General features: G+C 37.0%; 1 protein-coding gene across 8 annotated transcripts in view; it reads left to right on the forward strand.

Annotated features, from left to right (window-relative positions):
• SYTL5 (synaptotagmin like 5) overlaps positions 1 to 23,109 on the forward strand; it is a 277,903-nt gene that overhangs the window by 180,629 nt on the left and 74,165 nt on the right. For 4 of the 8 annotated variants that reach the window (XM_070257790.1, XM_070257791.1, XM_014728802.3 and 1 more), the window contains exons 8-14: positions 1,647 to 1,776; positions 3,452 to 3,558; positions 15,189 to 15,281; positions 15,890 to 15,955; positions 18,575 to 18,753; positions 20,596 to 20,695; positions 22,293 to 22,454. In XM_070257790.1, the coding sequence (XP_070113891.1) occupies positions 1,647 to 1,776; positions 3,452 to 3,558; positions 15,189 to 15,281; positions 15,890 to 15,955; positions 18,575 to 18,753; positions 20,596 to 20,695; positions 22,293 to 22,454 (837 nt within the window). The remainder of the gene's footprint in view (positions 1 to 1,646; positions 1,777 to 3,451; positions 3,559 to 15,188; positions 15,282 to 15,889; positions 15,956 to 18,574; positions 18,754 to 20,595; positions 20,696 to 22,292; positions 22,455 to 23,109) is intronic. The other 4 variants (XM_070257792.1, XM_070257794.1, XM_014728803.3 and 1 more) reach the window with 1 other exon arrangement.

Below are 23,109 nucleotides of genomic sequence, written 5' to 3' on the forward strand. Positions count from 1 at the left end.
TCCTAAGAGAAAAAGAGACAAAGAGAAATATTTTCTGTTGAATAAACATAAGACACCACAGTACTTTATGAAGCACATTTTCTCTTTCATGGTGAAGGGAAGAAGTATATAGAGTTAGATGATGATCAAGGTAACAACTTCTCAATTTCTCCCATTTGTCAGTATCTCTTTGTTTCACTGTTCTTTTCTGCTTTAACATGTGAGAGGTAAGTTTTTGAAATGGAAAACTCTTAGAACACGAACATCTCTAACCTGTCCTCTGCTGTGATGTAACTTGTTAATTTTAGGCTTCACATCCTGAATCTCCAGCGTATGTATTGCATGTTAATGACTGTACAATATTAATGAGCCAAGTAGTGCTCAATATGAAGGATAATCCTTGGGTGCCAATTGAAAAATTCGCTGTCAACATAATTGCCACTAAGGAAGTTGGTCTTGCTTCATTGGAGGACTCCATGTGTGAACAACTTTTTGAAGAGGTGTTGAAAACTGACCTAAACAAATTTATCCACTTGACCTCTGTCAGGGTCTTTTGATAAACCTTGGTAGTGTATGGCAATTAGAGGAATTGGGAGCTATATTCCTCTTGCTACAGGTAGTATGTGTTGGAGAATAATCAAGGGCCAAAAACAGTGTGTATTGAAGCTGCATGGATTAGCATGCTAAACAAATGAGAGGCACATCTCTCTGGGGTGAGTTCATCAAAGTCTCACTTAATGTCTAAGGCATGGGCTAAATATAGGGCAACACGGAGGAAAGTCCTTCCTGTAGGACTTTGAAAGGCACTTTTTGATTTTATGGAGGAGGGAATTGAAAAATCTCTTTTAGATTTGATTATTATTATACCACGGTGTCATTTGCATGGACGTTTAACCTGGTCCAGTTCTCAAAAGGTCCAAAACTAGTTTTTAATGCTCTGGCAAACTTGGAGTGATATAGTGGTCAAGCCCCTATAGGCAAAGGCAAAGCCGGGACATAGTTTTCCCTTATCACATGGTACAAGAAAAGAAAATCTCAGACTGAATTCTGCCATGTGCACAAACATTTATTAGCAAGCAGGCAGGCAAAAAAGTCACTTATTCCTGTAAGCTGGGGAAGTCCCCATTCGTTATCCTTTTACGAACTTTGATAAGCACCTTGCACGAAAGTTTCATTCCAATAATGATGTAACCAACTGTGTTCTGATCATCCAGCCTGCTAAAAGGAAAAGGTTACATGGTCTTCTGTTAAATGGGGGTGGAGGAGGTAAGGGGTGGTTGAGGAGAGGGGGTGTTGAGAATGGCGACAAACTTAGGACCAAACAGAGTTCTAAGCCTGAGTACTACTTTGAGCGTATGAAGCTTGCCAGACTCTTTTACATAGTTCATGTAAGATTGATGGTACCTGTATCATCTTTCTTGCTAACCATATATAAACACCTTTTGTGCTAATAAACAAACCTCTTGGTATAGAATTTAGAAAGTAATTATTGATAGTAAGTTTTAGAGTTATATGGACTCTTGAAGAGGGTCTTCCAAATGTCAACTAGCTCCTCCTAAAGAGCCATACATATAAATGTAGTTACACTGAAGTATATTTATATGGAAGGGTTTTAAGGTAAGCTACAGTGAGTATAATGGTTTTTCTCATTTTTGCTTTGTGAGAAGGAACGTGGTTTTGAAAATTCCATGGATTTGGCTGCCACTGAAAGCACCTCTGAGGATGTCACAAAGAGTCATCACAGAAACACTTCTGGCACACCTTCCATAGCAGTGTCCGGGGCCTCCCTCTCATCAGGTGGGTATTTACAGCATGACTGCTCTGTTGTAAAAAATGACCGGATCAGATAGTTGACTGCCCGGTGTGACATTAAATGGGTGTTTCATGCCTTAGAAAAATAATCGTCCATTCTTTGACCCCTGGTGGGAGGCCCATTCCAGGAGAACTACTTGAAGATGGACTCAGGTGATGCCTTGAGCCTCTTGTATTCATGAAAAATTCATTTATGCAGTGTATCCTCTTGCCAGTCATCATTGCCAAGTTTCAGAGCTATATCAAATGTCAATGTCAATATAGGAGTGTAGGAAATATAATTGGCTCATTTGGTATGAAATATATTTCCTTGATTCCAAGAGTTTAAGGAAATGGTAGTTCAGTGGATATAGTGGTCAGAAATTCCCTATATCTAGACATATTAACCATTCCATGGTTTAAATAAGGAGTTGTTTGCAAGCAGCATTAAGGGATTAATAATAACCCCTTTCATTTGAACGGTACATTCAAATATATCATTATACTTCATCGTCACAACAACCCTGTGAAGCAGGCATTATTCATGTTGCAATTTTATTACCTATGAATAAGGAGACTCTTTAGAGAAATCTGTCATAATTATGAAGTTTATGTCCCATGTGTAGAATTAAAGTCATGACAAAATCCTCAACATGAAAAGTTACCTGTTACCTAATGATGATATTTGTGTAAAGCCTAAGGCTGGATTCTGTGTGCTGAGTTGGAGAGCCTCTCCTAGCCAGGCAGCTCCCAAAGGGTTTTCTAAATGTGTGTGGTTATTGTTGCATTTTGTTCAAGACTAGGAAATTTGTTCACCTGTTAAATAAAAAGTTTGAAACTAGCCTAGAAGCTATAGAGTGTGCTTCTCCTACTTCTGTTCAACAGCTCCTGTTTATTGAGTATGTACTCTGTGTCAGGCACTATGCTAAGCACTTCTGCATTATTCCATTTATCATGTCAAACTTAATCACTTAATTGCTCTCTGCAATCTTTCTCATTTATAAGCAACTATATCTATCTCAACAGGGCCTTGACATAGAACTAACTGTCCTGTGGAAATAAACTGTCCGTGTCTTGGCGAGCTGTCCACAGCATCACTGAGTCATGCACTGTCCTTTAATTTATATTTTCAAAAGCAAGATATTTTTCTCATGAAAGAATGTTCTGGGGCCTAAAGAAATAGAACTTCCTCTCAATTTACCTGTAGCCACTCTCTTTTTGTGTGAAAGGAACTTGCTATTTCATTTAATTGCATTTTATGCCAAATATGAAAATACAATGAATTCTCAAAATATTGAAATTAAGAATGATTCACGTTGTATGTTTTTCTAAGCTTAAGGGCCCATTCTGTGAGAATTTTTCAAAGTCTATGAGCAAAGCAGAAGCCTTAAACAGCTTCAAAATTAGTATTTTATGGTAGAGCATTTAACCTCCTTTGATCAAAGGAGAAATGAACACATCCGTGTTGATAATTCAGTCCAAGGAAATTTCAAAATACTATTAAAAAAATTGAAGTATGTTAGTATAAACAGCACGAAGTTACTAATTACTAACTCTATTGCCTTCATGACACTATCTATGCCATATGCCTAGAAGGAATTGGAATGAAGATGAAATATTTGCACTGAAAAATAACAAAATAAGCTGATTCACATCTTCCCTTTTCTCTTGCTTCCTCCAGACCGAAGTCGATCTGAATTAGATTTGAGTGGGTCATTTCCAGAAGACTTAGAGGATACTGTAAGCATAAGAAGCAAGTCTGTCCCTGGGGCTCTAGACAAAGACTTGGTAAGTTGGATGTGGAAGAGAGTCTAATGATCATGAAGAAAGAGCGTGATCTTGTTCTAAACCTGTCCACTTTTAGGGGCAGATGAGTTGAGAGTAAAGTGAGAATATACAGTAATCTCTTCTTATTAGTCTTCACAACTAAAATATAAAAAGAAATAAAGAATGATTAGAAAAAGTAACAGATAATCAGGTTAATGAGTAAAGATTATCTCTAAGGAAACACCTGTTGGGGGTATCAATACCTGGCTAAAAGCACATCACTCAATCTAAACCTGGAAGATGAGGGATCTCCAAATTTCCTAAACCAAATATTTCTAGACTTATCTGAATTAGATTATTGTTAAGGTTCCTTCCAGTTCTAATGTTCTGATATTCTGATTTCTTTTTTTTTTAAATTTTAAAAAATTTTTCCTTTTTCTCCCAAAGCCCCCTGGTACATAGTTGTGTATTTTTAGTTGTGGGTCCTTCTAGTTGTGGCATGTGGGATGCTGCCTCAGCATGGCTTGATGAGCGGCGCCATGTCCACACCCAGGATTTGAACTGGCGAAACCCTGGGCCACCGAAGCAGAGTGTGCAAACTTAACCACTCGGCCACGGGGCTGGCCCCTGATATTCTGATTTCTATAATTCCTATTGTGGGGGAGAAAGAAATCTTTTTCTATGCTTCTATGTTCTTCTGGCCATTCCAAGAATTAAATTGACCTAAGACAGAATAACAGGAGAAAATCAAATAAAGTTTAATAACATGTATACATGGGGGAAACCCAGGAAAACTGAATAACTCACCAAGATGGCGAAAAGCTACCACCTTAAATACCATCATCAGCTAAAGACAAAGGAGGATGTTGGGGGTAGTGGTTTGGGACTTCAAAGGGAGGAAAGCAATGCACATGGAGGTGGAAAAGCAAATGTTTGGTAAACAAATGTTCGCCATGCCTTGCAAAGACAATGGGACATGGAGAGGACTTTGATCAAATGGGCCTTGCTAGGTTCCTCCCTGTCTACCCCACCTAGTCCATATTATACTATAGTTATCTGTGGTGATATCTCCTTCTTGGAACAGACTTTCTATCTTAAATTATTTTAGGCAGTTAGGGAGATGGTCAAAGTTTCTTCCTGAGTCTTTTGTTCTTAAAAATAATCAAGCCAGGGGCTGACCCCATGGCTGAGTGGTTAAGTTCATGTGCTCTGCTGTGGCGGCTCAGGATTTCTCCAGTTTGGATCCTGGGCATGGACATGGCACCACTCATCAAGCCATGCTGAGGCGGCTTCCCACATGCCACACTGGAAGGACCCACAACTAAGAGTATACAACTATGTACCAGGGGGCTTTGGGGAGAAAAAGGAAAAAGTAAAATCTTTAAAAAAATAATAATAATCAAACCAAAGAGACACATTTTGGGGTGGCAAATTCTGATCCCCCACACTATAATGCAGTTTGAACTCCTTGGAAAAAAGATATAACACAAATGTTAAATGACATTAATACAGTTTTTCCAAAGAAAGCCAGGAAACTTGAAGTTTTAAAACTCAATGGTATTTACTGTAGTATAGAAAAAACTGGGAAAGTATTTTAAAATCCACCACAAAAAAGGTGGGAGCAATGAGCTCAAATGGTTTCAAAGCTTACTTGTGTTCAACCTTTAAAGAAGAGGTAATTCCAATGTTGTTAAACTATTCCTGGTCTTAGAAAACTCTGAAAATCTTCACATTTATGGTAGAAAGTTATCACACCCTTAATACTCAAATTTGATTTTAAAAATAGTTTAGAAAAGGAAACTAAAGTTAAACCAACTGATGAAGATATATGCAAAACTTGAAATATAATATTAAGTGAAACCTAGCAGTGAATCAAAAAATATTGCAATGAGGATAAGAAAGTTTTATTCTAGGTATGAATGGAAGAATATAAGAATATGTATTATACAATTGCTATTTCAATATATTCAAGGAAAAAATATAAAACTATGTTAATAGAAAACTATTGGCAAGATTTGGCAGTCATATCTAATAAAAATACAAATTTAAAACTAACAGAAACCATTAAAATATGGTTTTAAAATGGTAACTATCAGAAAATCCATACTATGTGGTCATTTTAAACGTTGAAATGATAAAGCCATTTCCATTAAAATTAAGAACAAAACAGAGATTCCCACTATTACTATTATTAATCAGCATTGTTTTGAAGATTCTGGCAAGTATAACAAGGAAATAAAATGATCTTTAAAAGTATTAAATATGATATGAAATTATATATTTTTTCTTATAATATGCTTCAATACCAAAAAAATGCTAAGTGATTTAGAAGGAAAAGCTACTAGAATTTGTAAGGGATTTGGGAAGACCAGCAGCTCAGCTAATCTGAATTTGTGGCTCTTGTTGGGGCAAACAGTAGGACCATGAACAAGCTAGAAATTTAACAGGATATCTGATCAATGAGACAGCTATACAGGGCCTTGACAAGCTCTCCAAACATTTTTGTGGGAGGGTAAAAACTAGAGTGAGCCCAAGCTGTCAAATCATGCCTGACTGACTGTGAACCTGAGCACATGCACAAATGAGACACGAGAAGGTGCAGTGGGAAATAAGAGCTGGAGGAGACTTGAAAACTGCCTGATTGTGAATGCACTCTAAAAAGAACTCACAGATCTGTTGACAGAGAGTTGATGGCTCACTGGCTAGAGGCGTTTGAGCATAACCTCTAAACAATTATTAACTGACCACTAAACTCAGCAGATACAAGGGTGATCCATAGGAGATTGGGCTTAAAAATTAAAACAAGAATTAAAAAAAAACTGAGCAGACACATCACTGGCCACACACAGGGCAGGAAACAGGTTCCATAGATTGGTCCAGCCAAGTTACTAAATAAGGAAACAAAACAAAAAACAAGGGATAACAGCAACCCTCAGTGTAGAAATAATCAGAATCCAGAGCTGCTACAATATATGAAGGCAAATGTTGATTCTTTGGGAAGATCAACATAATTGACAAACCATTAGTTAGCCAGGATTTCTTAATCTCAGCATTATTGACATTTTGGCCTAGATAATTCTTTGTTGTTGGAGACTGCCCTGTGCACTGTAGGATGTTTGGAAACATCTCCAACTTTTACCTGCTAGATGCCAGGAGCACTCCCCCATTTGGGACAACCAAAAATGTCTCCAGATATTACCAAATGTCCCCTGGGGGACAAAATCACCTCCAAATGAAAACCACTGAGCTAGACTCGCCAAGAAAAAGAGAGGACAAAAATTACCAGAATCAGGAATGAAAGAGGAGACATCTCTACCAACATAACAGAAATTTAAATGATTATAAGTTAATACTACAAACAACTACATGTCAACAGAATTGGCAACTTAGATAAAATGGATAATTTCCCAGGAAGCCACAAATTACTAGAATTGATTCAAAAAATAGAAATTCTGGGTGGATCTAGAATAAGTAAAGGTATTGAATTAGTAATTAAAAACCTTCCCCCAAAGAAAAGCCCAGGCATAGAAGGCTTCACTGATAAAGTCTATCAAATGTTTGAAAAAGAAATAATATCAATCATTCACAAACGTGTTCAGAAAATTGAGGAAGAGGAAGTACTTCCCAACTTATTTTATGAGGTCAGTATTACACTGATACCAAAGCTAGACAAAGACATTGCAAGAAAAGAAAACTGCAGACTAATACCCATTATGGATATAGATGGAAAAATCCTTAATAAAATTTTAGAAAACCTAGTCCAGTAACAAAAAGAATTGCACACCATAACTAACTTTGATTTATCCTATGGATGCAAGGTTAATTTAGCATTCAAAAATAAATTAATGTAATATAGCATATCAGTAGAATAAAAGACAATAACCACATCGTCTTGGTAGATGCAAAAAAAGCATTTGACAAAATCCAACATCCATTCATTAAAAAAAAAAAAACTGTCAACAAACTAAGAATAGAGGGAACTTCCTCAGCCTAATAAAGGGCATCTACAAAATTCTTAGAGCTAACAGCATATTCAATGGCAACAGGAACCAAATGCTTTCCCTCTAAATGCAGGAACAAGGCAAGAATTTTCACTTTCACTCACTTCTGTTCAACATTATACAGGAGATTCTATCCAATGCAGTAAGAAAGGGAGAAAGAAAAGAAAGGAAAGAAAAAAAGGGAAAGGAAAAAGGAAGATGGAGGAAAAAGGAAAGGAAGGCATCTTATTGGAAAGAAAGTAATCTTTATTTGCAGATGGCATTATTCTGTATGTGGAAAATACTAAAGAATCTACAAAAACATTATTAGAACTAATAAGTTCAGAAAGGTTACAGGATATAAGATTAAGATACAAAAATCAATTCTATTTCTATATACTAGCAGTAAACAATCTGAAAATGAAATGAAGAATATAATTCCATTAACAATAGCATGAAAGAGAATAAAACACTTGGGAATAAAATTATCAAAAAAGTGTAAGACAATCGTGTGTACTGAAATTTAGAAAAATATTGCTGAGCTAAATTAAAGAAGATCTAAATAAATGGAGAGACATTCTATGTTCATGGATTAGAAGATTCAATATTTTCTCCGAATGAGTCCATAAACTGAGCACAACCCTATTAAAATCCACCCACGCTATTTTGTGGAAATGGGCATGCTGATTCTAAAATTTATACAAAAATGCAAGAGATCCAGAATAACAAAATCAATTTTGAAGAGCGAGTTTGGAAGACTTTTTCTGCTAGATTTTGACACTTACTATACAGCTACAGTAACCAGCACGCTGCAGTATTGGTGTAAACATAGACAATCAAAGTAATATAATTGACAGTCCAAAAATAAACCTTTATATTTACGGTCAGTTGAATTTTGGCAATTCAATGGGGAAAGGATGTCTTTTCAACAAATCATGCTGGGACAATTGGATACCTGTATGCCAAAAAAAACAAAAACAAAAAAACTTAGACTCTTACTACACAGCACGCACAAAAGCTAACTCAGAATGGATTATATACCTCAATGCAAGAACTAAAACTATAAAATTTCTAAAAGAAAACCTAGGAGAAAATCTTAGTGACTTTAAGCTAGGCAAAGAGTTCTTAGATATGACTCCAAATGTGTGATGCATGAGGCTTTCAAGAAAAACTGATAAAGTGAATTCCATCAAAGTTAAAATTTTGTACCTCAAAAGACATCATTACAAAAATGAAAAGGCAAGCCACAGACTGGAATAAAATATTAGCAAATCATATATTTGATAAAGGACTTTTGTTTAGAATATATAAAGAAACTTTGCATTCAATATTAAAAAGACAAATAATCCTATTAGAAAATGGGTAAAAAGATTTGAATAGACATTTCACCAAAGAAGATTTATAAATGTTCAATAAGCACCTGAAAAGATGCACCATTAATCATTAGAGAAATGAAAAATTTAAACCACAATGAGATACCACTTCACGCTCACTAGAATGGTTATAAGAAAAAAGAAGTGTTGGCAAAGATATGGAGAAATTGAAGTGCTCATACATTTCTGGTAGGAAGGTAAAATGGTACAAGCACTCTGGAAGAAAGTTTGTCAATTTCTTTAAAAGTTAAACATAAACTTACCATACAATCCAGCAATTACACTCCTAGGGAGCTCCGCAAGAGAAATGAAAGCATATGTCCACACAAAGACTTGCTCACAAATGTTCATAGACGCGTTAGTCATAATAGCCAAAAAGAGGAGATGATGCAGACATCCATCAACTGGTGAATAGATAAATTATACATTGCATTCCATACAATGGAATAATATTCAGTAAAAAAAGGGAATGAAGTACTGATACACACAATATGGATGAACCTTAAAAACATGCTTAGTGAAAAAAGCTAGACACAAAAGGCTATATATTGTATATTTTCATTTATATCAAATGTCCAGAAAAGGCACATCTACAGAGAAATTCATGCAGATTAATGGTTTCCAGGGAAGTGGGGATTGACTGCAAACAGGCATGAGGGAATTTATTGGTCGATGGAAATGTTCTAGAACTGGATTATGTTGATGTTTGCGCAACTGTAAATTTGCTAAAAGTCACTGAGGTGTACACTTACAATGGGTAAATTTTATGGTTTATAAATTATACCTCAATAAAGCTGTGGGAAAAAAGTAAAAAGCAAGGAAAATAGCCGAAAAAAGGTTGGTAATATATTAATAATTGTTAAAGTTGGAGGATCAGTTATAAGGATTCATTATACTATTCTATTTTTGTGGATGTTTAAAAGTTTTCATAGTATTTTTTTAAAAAAGTGATTTGAAGACTAGTAGTTTAAGTGCTATCAGCTGGGCAATAGCATACCTAGAAAGAGCAAAACATAAAAATATAGAAAAGGGACTATTTGAAAAAGTAATAGGGCTATATTTCTCAGAACTAAAGAAAGATATGTCTCAGTTTGAAAGTACTAAAGATGAGAAATAAATAACAACTTACACCTAGACACATTATAGTGAAATCTATGAATATCAAATACAAAATTCTAAAAACTTTTGGAGACAAATCCCATTATATACACAAGGATCAAATTAATATCAGAGTTTTCAATCGCAACAGTGGATATGAGATAAAAAGACCCACATTGAAAATACTTTTGAATGAAATACTTAAAAAGAGAAAGAAATCCAGGAACTATTGCAAGGCATATAAAAAGTGAAGGTGGGGCCAACCCGCTGGTGCTGTGGTTAAGTTCACCCATTCTGCTTCGGTGGTCCGGGGTTTGCCAGTTCTGATTCCGGGTGCGAACCTACACACTGCTTAGCAAGCCATGCTGTGGCAGGCATCCCACATATAAAATAGAGGAAGGTGGGCACGGATGTTAGCTCAGGGCCAGTCTTCCTCAGCAAAAAGAGGAGGATTGGCAGCAGATGTTAGCTCAGGGCTAATCTTCCTCAAAAAAAAGAAAAAAGAATAAATGCTGGGGCTGGCCCTGTGGCCATGTGGTTAAGTTCACGTGCTCCACTTTGAGTCCCAGGGTTTCACCAGCTTGGATCCTGGGCCGTGGATATGGCACTGTTCATCAAACCATGCTGAAGTGGCATCCCACATGCCACAATTAGAAGACTCTACAACTAAAAATATACAACTATGTGCAGGGGGCGCTTTGGGGAGAAAAAGGAAAAATAAAAATCTTTTTAAAAAAAGTGAAGGTGATTATAAAAGAAGTTGGTAAAATTGTTTTAATAAATAAAAGGTTGGGGCTGGCCCCATCGCCAGGTGGTTAAGTTTGTGTGCTCCACTTCAGTGGCCCGGGGTTCCCCGGTTCGGATCCTGGGAGCAGACCTACTCACTGCTCATCAAGCCATGCTGTGGTGGTGTCCAACATAGAAGAACTAGAATGACCTACAACTAGGATATACAACTATGTACTGGGGCTTTAGGGAGGAAAAGAAAAAGTGGAAGATTGGCAACAGAAGTTAGTTCGGGGCCAATCTTAAGGAAAAAAAAAAAAGGAAGAAAAAAATAAATAAAAGGCTAAGACCAAAGAAATGAAGAAAACAAAAGAATGTATACATCGTATCCCAGAATTTAAATTCTGTTAAAAATCATACTTATCATGTTGTCTGGCCTCAACACAATAATGTTATATATCAATAACAAAAACATAAGTTAAAAATCCCACAAATTTGCAAAGTAAAAACATACCACTAAATGGTATTGGGTTACAGAAGAAATCTTAATGAGCATATAAAGATAACCAAAACTACATGAAAATATGAATACTACCGAAGAAAAAAAGTAAGGATGCAGCAAGAGTCTTACTTGGAAAATTTTATACCCTTAAATATTTACAGAAGAGAGGAAGAAGGGTTGAAAATTATTCAGTCTGAATTTAACATTTTAGTTAGGAGAAGAATGACACACTAAACTCAAGGTAAGTAAAAATAAAGATATAATTAAGAACAGAAGTCAATTTACTGCAAACAAAGATAAAATAGAGAACAAAACAAAAACTGATTCTTTGAAAAAAAAACTAACAAGGTAGATAATCTCTCAAAAGATTGTCAAGGGAAACAAGAAGGCAAAAGCAAATAATAATATGAATGAAAAGGGGAACATGACTGCAGATAAAACAGATTTAAAGACAATATCAACAATTATATGCCAAGAATTTTAAAAACATAGATGAAATGAATACATTTCTGTAAAAATATATTAAAACTGACTCAAGAAATTTTTAAATACCTGAAATTTCTGGACCTGATGAATAAAACTCAAACAGTAGTTTATAGCCTTCTCATAAGGAGAAAATCAGACCCACATCACTACTAGCAAGCTCTATGAAACTTTCAAGGAAATTATCCTAAATATTATACAAACATTTATTGTGGTACAAATATTCATAACATAAAATTTACCATTTTACCTATTTTTAAGAGTACAGTTCTGTAGCGTAACGTACGTTCATATTATTGTACAGCCGTCGCCACCATCACTCTCCGGAAAGTTTTCATCCTCCCCAACTGAAATTCTGTGCCCGTTAAATACTAACTCCTCAGTGCCCCCTTCCACCAGCATCTGGCAACCACCGTTCTATTTTCTGTCTCAATGAGTTTGACTCCTCTAGGGATCTCATATAAGAGGAATCATACAATGTTTGTCCTTATGTACAAACTTTTTGAGACATTTGAAAGAGAGGGAATATTTCCAAATCTTTTATTGAGGCCAGTGAAAACCAGACATTAAAAGCAGACAAAGGCATTTGGAAAAAGAAAATGACAAGGCCTTTTTCTTCCTGACTCTAGATGGAAAAGTTCTAAGCAAAATTTTAGCAAATTGAGTTCAGTCATGTATAGGAAGGATAAAGCACAATGACTAAGCTGGATTAATCACGGGTTTACAAGGATTCATGTTAATAAACTTTTTAAAATTTTAGAATAGTTTTAGATTTATAGAAAACTTGTGAAGATAATACAGAGAATTCCCATATACCTCATACCCAGTTTTGCCTATTAATATTTTATGTTAGTATGGCACTTTTGCCACAATTAATGTATCAATATGATATATTAGAATTAACTCAAGTCCATTCTTTATTCAGATTTCCTTAGTTTTACCTCATGTCCTTTTTTTGTTCCAGAATCCCATCCAAGATACTGCATGACATTTTAATTGTTGTGTTTCCTTCGTCTCCTCTTGGCTGTGACTATTTCTCAGACTTTCCTTGCTTTTGATTATCTTAATAGTTTTGAGGAGTACTGGTCAGATATTTTGCAGAATTTTCCCTTATTTTGGATTTGTCTGATGTTTTTCTCATGATCAGAAAGGGATTGGCAAAGTGCCACGCTCACCACATCACATCAAGTGTATATGCTCACTGTTGATGTTGACCTTGAGCACCTGGCTGAGGTCGTGTTTGTCAGGTTTCCCCGCTGTAAAGCGATTCATTTCCTCCTCTTCCATCGCAGTACTCTTTGGAAGAAAGTCACTGTGTGCAGCCCACACTAGAGCAGTTATGTTTCACCTCCTTGAAGATGAAATATCTACATAAATTACTTGGAATTATTTTGTATAGGAAATTGGTCTCTTCTTCCGTATTATTCAGTCATTTATTTAGATCCGTATGTACTCATGGATATTTATTTTATATTTTCAGTTATAATCTGATACTACTTTATTTGTGTGTGCTGAAATTTTTCTACCTTTGGCCATTGGGAGCTCTTTCACTTGCCGCCTGTGTCCCTTTGACATGCTTCTATCATTGTGGGTTGGGTTTTTTGTTGTTGTTAGTTTGTTTTCAGCACTTTCTTACTTTCTAGGACTACAGGGTGCTCGAGCTTATCTTGTGAGCTCATCAGTGAGAAAAAGGCAAATAAAGCAATATAAAAATAAGCAAATCTTGAATAAGTACTTCACAAGACAGGAACTTTAGTTGGCCAATGATCAGTAAAAGCTGCTCAACTTAGTAATAAGGGAAATGAAAATTAAAATCGTGGAGAATTTAAATATCTACTAGATTAGCAAAAATGAAAAATCTGACAATACCAACTGTTGGCAGGCAAGGATGTGGAGCAAAGGGAACTCTCAAACGTTGCTGGCCAGCCTGTAAATTGGTATGACTACTTCTGAATGTTTGACATTATCTTTAAAAAAATATGTAGATAAACAGATGGAGATATGCATGCCCTATGACTCGACAACTTCTCTCACTGTTATGTACCCAAGGGAAACTTGTGTTTCTGTGCACCAAGATAAATATTTAAGAATATTCATAGCAGCTTTGTTCATAATAGATAAAATCTGGAAACAACCCCAATATTCAGCAACAGAAGAATGGATAAAGTGTGGGATATCATATAATTATATACTAAACAGTAGGGAACAAACTGCAGCAAGGTGCAACAATTTGGATGTATCTTAAGACTATAATGTTGAGAAAAGGAGGCAAAACACAAAGGAATATATAACATTTAATTCCATTTATATGAAGTTCAAAAACAGGCAAAACAAAATCAAATTGTTTAGGGATGTATGCTTAGGTAGTAAAACCATAGAGGAAGCCAGGCTGTTATTACCATAAGAGTTAAGGTATTATTTCCAGTGGAGCAGAAGGGGTTTGCGATATGGACAGGATGCAAAGGGGCCTTCTGCTTGATCACTTTCTATTGTTATTATACTGTGCATTTATGTTTTATGTACTTTTCTATGTGTCATATTTTATAGTAAAAGGATTTTTTTAAAGTGAAAGCACAGAATTACATATATGATCTATAATAAAATAATGAATAAAAATAACCTATAAAACTATTGTTAAAATAACTTGTTATGTATGACTACTCAGATTTGTGTGTGCACAATTTTATATGTTTTTTCATATAAACAAGGAGGAAGATATGGAATGTAATTTGTACGACAGAATGCAATATATTGGTTTTACCTGGGGTGAGAGGAGAAGCAAAAAACAAAGCTGTCCATAATAAAAAAAAACAGCATGCATGATATAATCCATTTATGTATGTGTGTGTGTGTGTGTATGTATATACACGTATCCCATACATACCATACATATATATATACCGTAAAAATTATTGAAAATTGATCATTAATATGTTAATGAGAGATATGTTTTTAATTTGTTTATCTATATTGCTTGAAGTTTTCTACTATAAAAATGTATTGCTTAAATAACCATGAAAAGTAGTGGGGGAAGTAGGACAAAAAGGGGGAAGAAAAGTAGAATCTGGGATTTTGGACAAGAATCCAGCGTCTAAAATACTTTATTGGAGAGATTTTCAAGGCATATCTTCCCATCTCGACAGTATACACACACACACCTTCATTTTTTTAATTAAAAAAATAATTTAAACTTATTTCCCAAAGTGAATCACCTTAGAGAGATGGGAGATAGGAATTGAACACCCAAGTCTGTGTGATTCCAAATTTCATGTTCTTTCCATAAAGCAAGCACCATGAAGAAGACCTCACTGCTCTGGTGGTGCAATTCAGGTTGAATGGAGGGCAAAAGAGAAAAACCCAGGAATGGGATGATTTCTAGATATTTGTATCTAATTTTTCAGGTATTTAAAAAAGAAAGTGAATTTTAAAGTGAAAAGACTTTCTAGGAAAGAAAGAAACCAAACCACTGATTTTCCCCTCCTTCTTTAGGACTCTTCGGAAGAGACTGAAGAAGGCATTGATGACTTAGTGTCCTCCGGGTTTTCTGCAAATACCCACAGTCTAGCAAGTGGCCTGTCAACCGTAAGCAGTTCTCTAGCACACACTGGAAGTTTCTTCTTTGTATTGTTGATTTTCTGTACATTTCCAAAAGAGATAGGAATGTTCTAGGGAAAATGTATGATAGTGAATTATAAGTCATTATAGTCTCCTGTGTGCCCTTTGCCCACAGAGTACTTTTTGGTCTAATTTTGTTGTTCTTCCTAAGGCTCCTGATTCCTTCTCCCTCCTTCCATGGTCTTCACCCAGGTTTTAAAATGTCTTCATTCTTTAGTTCAGGCTCTCATCAGCTCAAGCCTATAAATTATCTCAATTCTCTGCTGATACGTTTCCCTGCCACCATTCTCTCAACTCCCCAACTGTCCTCCACACTGCGGCCAATCATTTTCCTGAGACACATACCCAGTCAGCTTTCTCTCCTACTCAGACACCGTCCATAGCTTTCCACTGCCTACAGAGTAAAGTCCCTTCTTACTTTAGTGTTCAAGGCTTTCCTTGAGAGGTAGTCTTTAGGAGCCTCTGTGTCCTTGTACCCGTCTATGTGCCTATAAGTCTTTTTCTTTGCTTCTCTGATTTCTTTCTGTTGCTCTAATACCCTTTTTCCTTTTGACCTCTGGGCAACTTCCTTAAAGAATTCTCAAGCGGGCTCTGACAGGAAGTGGACCTACCTAAATGTGCCTGATGCTGACTCAGACACTGTGAGTTTTCAATCTTTCCTTTTCCTTCTTTCCAACCATACTTCACAAATTTCATGATATGGGAAATCTGATTAGGTGGGCAATTTTTCCAGCATTTCTCTTATTCTGACTTGTGTACAATTAACCAGAGGTTCTCCTTTAAAAGCTAAATACCATTATCAGAATCCAAGTATTCCAAAGAAAGAGTGTTCGTTAAACATTAGAATCTGAGTACCAGTCAAAAGACACTTGGTCCAAAATGATATACCATTAACAAGATAACTTAAAATAAACATCTCTATTTTAAATCACAGCATTGGCTTTGTTAATAGCATAAAATTTGGTTAGCAGTAAAATAGTCTTAACTGCCTTAATTTCTCCCAAGCTTCAGCATCTGTGGGTTCTTAAATTTTCTTCCATCCACGGGGGCCCCTGCTTACAGACAACCTTCTTTGAAGATGTGGCTACAGAGGGATGTGGTGTAGACACAAGTTAGTGACACAAGGAGGTAGTGAGAGATGGTGGGAGGTCCTCAGACTAAAAATCTGGAGATCTTGCTTTATGTCTTGGCGCTGCCAACAATTTCTGTGAGCCAGAGTTTTCTTGTATGTCACATGAAGGGGTTAGAGCTTATTCTTGAAGTCCTTGAAACTCAAATCGTAGTCCATGGACAAGCAATATTGCATCACCTGGGACAGAGACTCAGACTTTGTCAGTTCACAAAGCCCCTAGTGTCTTAATGATTCTTTCATAGCACTCCTAGGCCAAAAGTAACACCTGAGTAGCCCATTTATTAAGTCATTAGGTCAAAGAAACTTAATAAGCACTGGTATCCTAACAACTTAGTAGCCATTTGAAAAAATAATACACATAAACTGAAAAGAAAAATAGTGTTTGTATTCCATTCTTAAATAACCCCTAATACTTACTCTTGGGATGTGTCTGCCTGTTGGGCACTGCACGACTTGTCAAATCTTGGAATCTGATTGGACAGCACCACTTTCATTTCCTGTTCCATGGTGATTTTTGTACAATACTTTCTTTTGTCACAGCAACTGCCAAAAACTCAGCTTCACGCGGATAGAACTTCACTGAAAAGAATAAGGTGTGATTTAACGTTAACGCTGTGAACTACTGTTAGTAGTTTGCATGGTGTCTGACAGATGTCACTGTCTTTCCCTTGACATTTTAAAATATCCTGTGGTGCCCCTGTGAGTTTACTGTGGTGCTCTGGAATGCCTCGATACACAGTTTGGGAACTGTAGATCTAGGCGTTTGTTAGAAAAGCAGATTCTCAGACCCCACCTGAGACTGAATAGATCAGAATTTTCATTTTAATAAGATCCCCAGGTGATTTATATGCAATTAAAGTTTGAAAGGCACTGCTCAAAGTCACCTGCTATCATGAAAATTCTGTTGTTTAGGGAATAGGAAAGACAAATGAGGTCACTCACTGGCTCTCTTTAAGTTATAATTTCCAAATAATTATGGAATCTTTGGTTTGCTGTTGCCCTTGGCTTAAGCTTAGAAGAGATACTACACATCCTGTTCTTTGAGCTGTCTCTACTCTGAGCAATTGGAGGAATGTAATGACTTTTGTTAGGTATATATGAAAAAGTAGAGAGTCTAAGCTCTCTTTGCACTCACCGCAGTCCTTATTTCCCAGTGGTTCACACACAGGGCTTTGGAAACTACTAGATCACTCATGAAAGCCTTCCACCTGGTCTTTTGTGACAGTTGTGTTGCTAAGATACAGAGTTTGTGCTCCTGGCACTGAAAGATAATTTTGTTAAATTTAATTTAAAATATGTGTCTTTATCATTAGTGTCTTGTCATAAACTTCATTTATTCTGGTAGATTTGGTCTACCAGAATTTTTTTATTTAATTTTTTTATTTATAATTTTTTATTATAAATTTTAACTTATTTAATTTTTATTTAATTTATTGGTTGGTGTATTATTTTATTGTTTAATGTTCTATTTTGTTGGTTGCTATTTTACAGAGGTTTACAAAGCCCTGGTCTTACACTACCCATGTGGCCACACAGCTGCTCAGGGGAATCAGGGCAGCTGCGGGTGTAGGATGTTCCCCTGGCATGCCCTTGTTAAGGTGAAGTTACGGCTTCCCAGAGCCTGATGGTATGCTCTCTGTGGGTGTCGGAGAGAGAAGCCTGTGGCTCATGCTGGCCCAGAATATGAGATAAGCTTTTCTTTGTCCTGATCAGTGCATTCTGGACCTTGAAGTAGATTTGACCTTGAGTCTACCAGTGAAAAAGGAAAAAGCTACAGAGATGGGGCTAGGAAATGGGGATGGGGATGGAAATGCCTCAATGACCCTGTATTCATTAGAAGAAATGAATAAACAAGGGGTATTCACTAACCCAAAAAGGCAATGCTTCCCCTCTCAGCAAGTTTCCTGCCTTCCTTACTAATTGTCCTAGATCTTGTCCCTTATCAGGCTTGGATTTCATACAAGAACAGCAAAATGAGCAAAACAAGTGATTTTTGCTTTCTTCCCTCACCCTAGACTTTCCTGCTCATTATAAAGAACAGGAATAGTCTGTGAATGAAGAGGGTAGCTTCTGTGTGAGAGATCATTAGAAAAACACCGGACATCTCTTTTCATCTTGTTTATTCCAGACCAGCCTTAACAGCATGATGAGTGTTTACAGTGAAACAGGAGACTATGGCAACGTGAAGGTCAGTGGTGAAATCCTTCTCCGCATCAGCTACTGCTACAAAACTGGCGGGCTCTACATTTTTGTCAAGAATTGCAGAAATCTGGCCATAGGAGATGAAAGGAAACAGAGGACAGATGCGTAAGCACATAGCATATTCCTCAGACTGTTTCAACTACTGCATCCTTTGTCAGTATGTGTGTTTCTCTTTCAGAAGAGTCTTAGCATTCCTCTTGATTCAGAGCCTTCTCAGATGATTGTCGCTTTCCTCCTATGCCACACTTCTAAATATTCTCTGAAGTGCATGTATGATGGTTATGTCTGTGGTTACCTGACTTGTAAAAAGCTGTTACTCAACATGATTCTGGACTGACATGTTTGCAGTTTATACAGAGGCAGCTCTTTGAGATAGAAGGCTGATGCATTGGCGCACCCCAGGATCTATAAGAGTATCCTGTTCAATTTTTGTGCTGTGAAACCCTCCAGAGAAAATTACCAAGCTGTAAGCCCAATTGAACAACTCCAAAGGGCAATGTGGGGGCTCTCAGGATTCCGGGGGTCAACCTTGGAAGGCAGGTATGGACCATGGCACGTTGGAGGGGAGCTGGATATAAAGATGTGTCAGGGGTTCCCGAGACCACTCCCAGGTTTGATGATTCACTAATAGGACTCACAGGACTCCACATGAAGTCGTAATCAGCAAAGAGAAAAGGCATATGTGGCGAAGTTCTGAAGAATCCAGGCTTAGGCTTCCAAGTGTTCTTTCTCAGTGGAGTCACACAGGATGTGCTTAATTCCTCCAGCAATGAGTTGTGACAACACTTGTGAAATGCTGTCTACCCGGGAAGCTCATTTAGAGACTCAACTGGTCGCAGACCAAAATTCCAGTCTTCCAGAAGGAAAGCAGGTGTTCAGCATAAGCCATATTGTTTTTACAAATAGTTTAGTCACAGTGAAGCACTTATATCTGTTCTGGGAAAGATGAACATACTCCTGAAATCCAAGTTCTCAGATGCCAGCCCAGGGGGCCAACCTTGTAAGCAGGCATTTCTAAGGATAGCAGTCTCAGGCCTGCTCTGTTACCCCTTTTCTACGTAATAAATGATCGAGGTTCAGTAAGCAACTCAGTGAAGCTGTTTTTAGTGTCCTAAGATAGGCAAATGAATGGATTCCAAGTACAGCTTGGTCCACCTACCTCTCAGCTAAATATCAGAGGGCTTCAGAGTCAATATAATCATTTAGACTAGCATGGAAAGGGGTCATGTCATCTAAAGCCTCAGTAGATGTGTTTCAAGACTCTGGTAGTATCTTGTACACCTCAATCTTGTACATTTCTGAGTCTGCCGTGATACCCCTGCTCCAAGAGGCTCCTAAGCTACTCGAGGAAAGGTGTTGGGTAGAATTGCTATTGTGACTTCAGGTTGTTATTTTCTATTTCTTCTTTTTTACCATTTTTCTTCATTCACCCATTACCATTGACTCCACTCATCAGAAGTCCTGACATCTGAATGGGGAGGAGCATAGCCCTATAATATTTTATGAAACCATTAATCATAATAATAGATTACATTTATTGAGTAGTATAATATGTCAGTTCCTTGTATGTATCAACCAATTTAATCCTCCCAATGCCGTAAGTTAGATACTGTTATTGTCCCAGGTTTACAGATGAGGAAACTGAGGCATAGACAGGTTAACTTAAGTTCTTGAGTTCACCGAAACCATTGAGGCCTGGAGTGATTCAAAACCAGTTGGCTTGACTCCAGAGCCCATACTCTTTACCACATGGTTCACTGCTTCTCTCTTATTGAAGGCCCAGGGTTATATTGCAAGGTATCCTTTTATGTAGACTGCATTCTCTTTGGTTCTGTCTCTTATGCTCACTTACCTATTCCCTTTGCCCCTTTTATTCGTGGAGTCCCTGAGCATTTCTTGCAAAGTAGATGTTTTTGAACAATTGCTTTAATCTTTTATCATTTACAGTTACGTCAAGTCATACCTTCTCCCTGACAAGTCCAGAAACAATAAGCGCAAGACCAAAATCAGAACAGGCACCAATCCAGAATTCAATGAAACACTCAAGGTAAATAAATACTCTCTCACAGTAACTCAAGTGATGCTGTCACAACCTCATCAGTTTTGAAGTAACTACAGAGAATTTGCCTGTCAAGGCTTACGTATATTTTAGAAAAGTAGAATTTCAATAAATTAATGTAATACCCCTGGCTTTTCTAACAGTTTTTCAAAAGGAAAAAATGTAAACCACTCTTACTCTATTTCTCTGCCGCTGCTGAAATTGCACCTTAAGTAGCGATGATCTTGCAAAATTACATCTGAGCTGGTACATCTTGTCAAAAAATATGTTTCACCCTTGGGAAAACTCTATTTTTTCTAGTTCCCCTTAAAAGAATTTTGTCATAATTTTGACACTAACTTAGCAGGTCACTTTGTACATGCTCATTGTTCTGCTAACACACCATGAATATGTGCTTTTCCTTGTTAAGGTTTCAGAATTTGGCTAAATTTAGGCATGTGGTTAATGAACAGTGGAGCTGCAGGGCTGGATTTGAGAAATATCAGAGAAAGTGGCCTAGATAAGATATGGATGGCCAGGTCCCAATCGTGGAGAAATTACTTTTTCCCATGGGCTTCCATGTAACAACCCCTTCTTCCATCCTGGACCAATCTAGCCTGGTAAGAAAGATCTGGAGACACTGGAATGTAGAAGTTATTGCTAGTCACAGGGAGATTTATAGACCTGTGCACAGAGTGATGAAGTCAGAGTCCACCATAGCAGGAAGTTGGTGATGGGGACATGTGTTAGTGGGGTTATGTGTGGAAGCAGGAACCAATATCAAGATAAATCAAAATGAGGATGAATAAATACAGACAGAGGGTGAATCCAGTGACCATAACAGGATAGCAAAGATGAGCCCAAGCAGAATAGATAGTGACATGGCAAATTCAGGAAGCAGGGAGCCAAGGTTAGTCAGGCCAGGAAGAGAAAAGGCAGGTATAGATGCAAATCCAAGATCAGCAGTCAGTCAGTCAGTCTGAAGCGAGTCCCAGGCGGTAGTTGCATAGAACAAGTAGGGTTGAGAGTGTGTGGACATGTGGCCCTGGATAACGTTCTGCTGAAAAAGGAAAAGCTACCCCAGCAATATTTTCTTTCTGCTCCATCTATGTATATATCTATTCACCCCTGCACTTAGGTTGGACTTTATGAAGTTTGGTGTTTGTAAGTTTCTCACTATCAATACTCTTCTGGATTTGGGGATTCTCGTTATGAATAAAATAAGACAGAGAAATTAGAGAACTGATGTATTAAATCTTGAACTTACAGAGTAGATGTTGAAATAGTAATTAGGCAAATCAAAAACGGATAAAACTTGAGACAAACTTCATCACCTAACACTTTTTATGTTATATCTGAAGTTGATTGACTCCGCCCGAAATAATTTGTTGATATATATTTCAGTGCTAGGTCTAACATAAAATGAGTTCATGGAATAGGATCTCAGTTGTAGCAGAAAGAAAGAAAAATAAAGTGTTTTTCATGTTTGTTTTGTTCATATTACTGATGCATGTGATCTGGTATATGGTGGAAATAAATTTCAACCCGTCCTAGAATTGAGCAAAGCCCTTCTTGTGGAGTGTGATGTTGTAAATCTCATTTGCAGTACACCATCAGCCATACCCAGCTGGAAACAAGAACTCTGCAGCTCTCAGTCTGGCATTATGATCGATTTGGACGTAACAGCTTTCTTGGGGAGGTGGAGATTCCTTTTGACTCATGGAACTTTGAAAATCCAAGTGATGAGTGGTTTGTGCTTCAGCCCAAGGTAGGAAATGCTTCCAGATTAGTCACACAGTTACGCAAGGAGACAAGTTATGAGAAAAATTGATGTCACAGGCCTAAAGAATCTGAAGACTTCCAGTTTTCAAGTGATAATCTGAAAAGATTAGTGCAGCTAATTTTGGAATAATATAAGAATTGTAAATTTATTCTTTTGGATATCCTTCTTCAATACAGACTGTCGGTATAACGCAAGCCACATAAGCAGATATATTATTATTTGACTTACTAAAATTTTATCATTTGAAAGTCTCCATGAGTAAACAAAAGGAATATATTATATGATCCTATTAGAAAGAGAAAGCATTCGTTTTCGCATAGGCAAAAACAAATCCATAGAGCAAGATCAGTCTCAGAGCATTCTCTCTGTTCCTCATTCTCCACGATTCAGACGTGAGCAGGAATGGTCTTGCCTTGGTTCACGTGAGAAAGTGACCAGTAGCTGAAGTATCTGGTTTCCTGCATTCTACTTTTGAGGTTCATAACCAGGATTCATAACACATAAACTACTTTTTAATGCTGTAACAGTGGTTTATAACATTATATAAATTTCAGGTGTCCATCATATTTTGATTTCTGTGTAGATTACGTCATGTTCACCACCCAAAGACTAATTAAAATCCATCACCACACACATGTGC

The sequence above is a fragment of the Equus caballus genome, chromosome X (assembly GCF_041296265.1).
Source record: "Equus caballus isolate H_3958 breed thoroughbred chromosome X, TB-T2T, whole genome shotgun sequence".
Classification (NCBI taxonomy): Eukaryota; Metazoa; Chordata; class Mammalia; order Perissodactyla; family Equidae; genus Equus; species Equus caballus.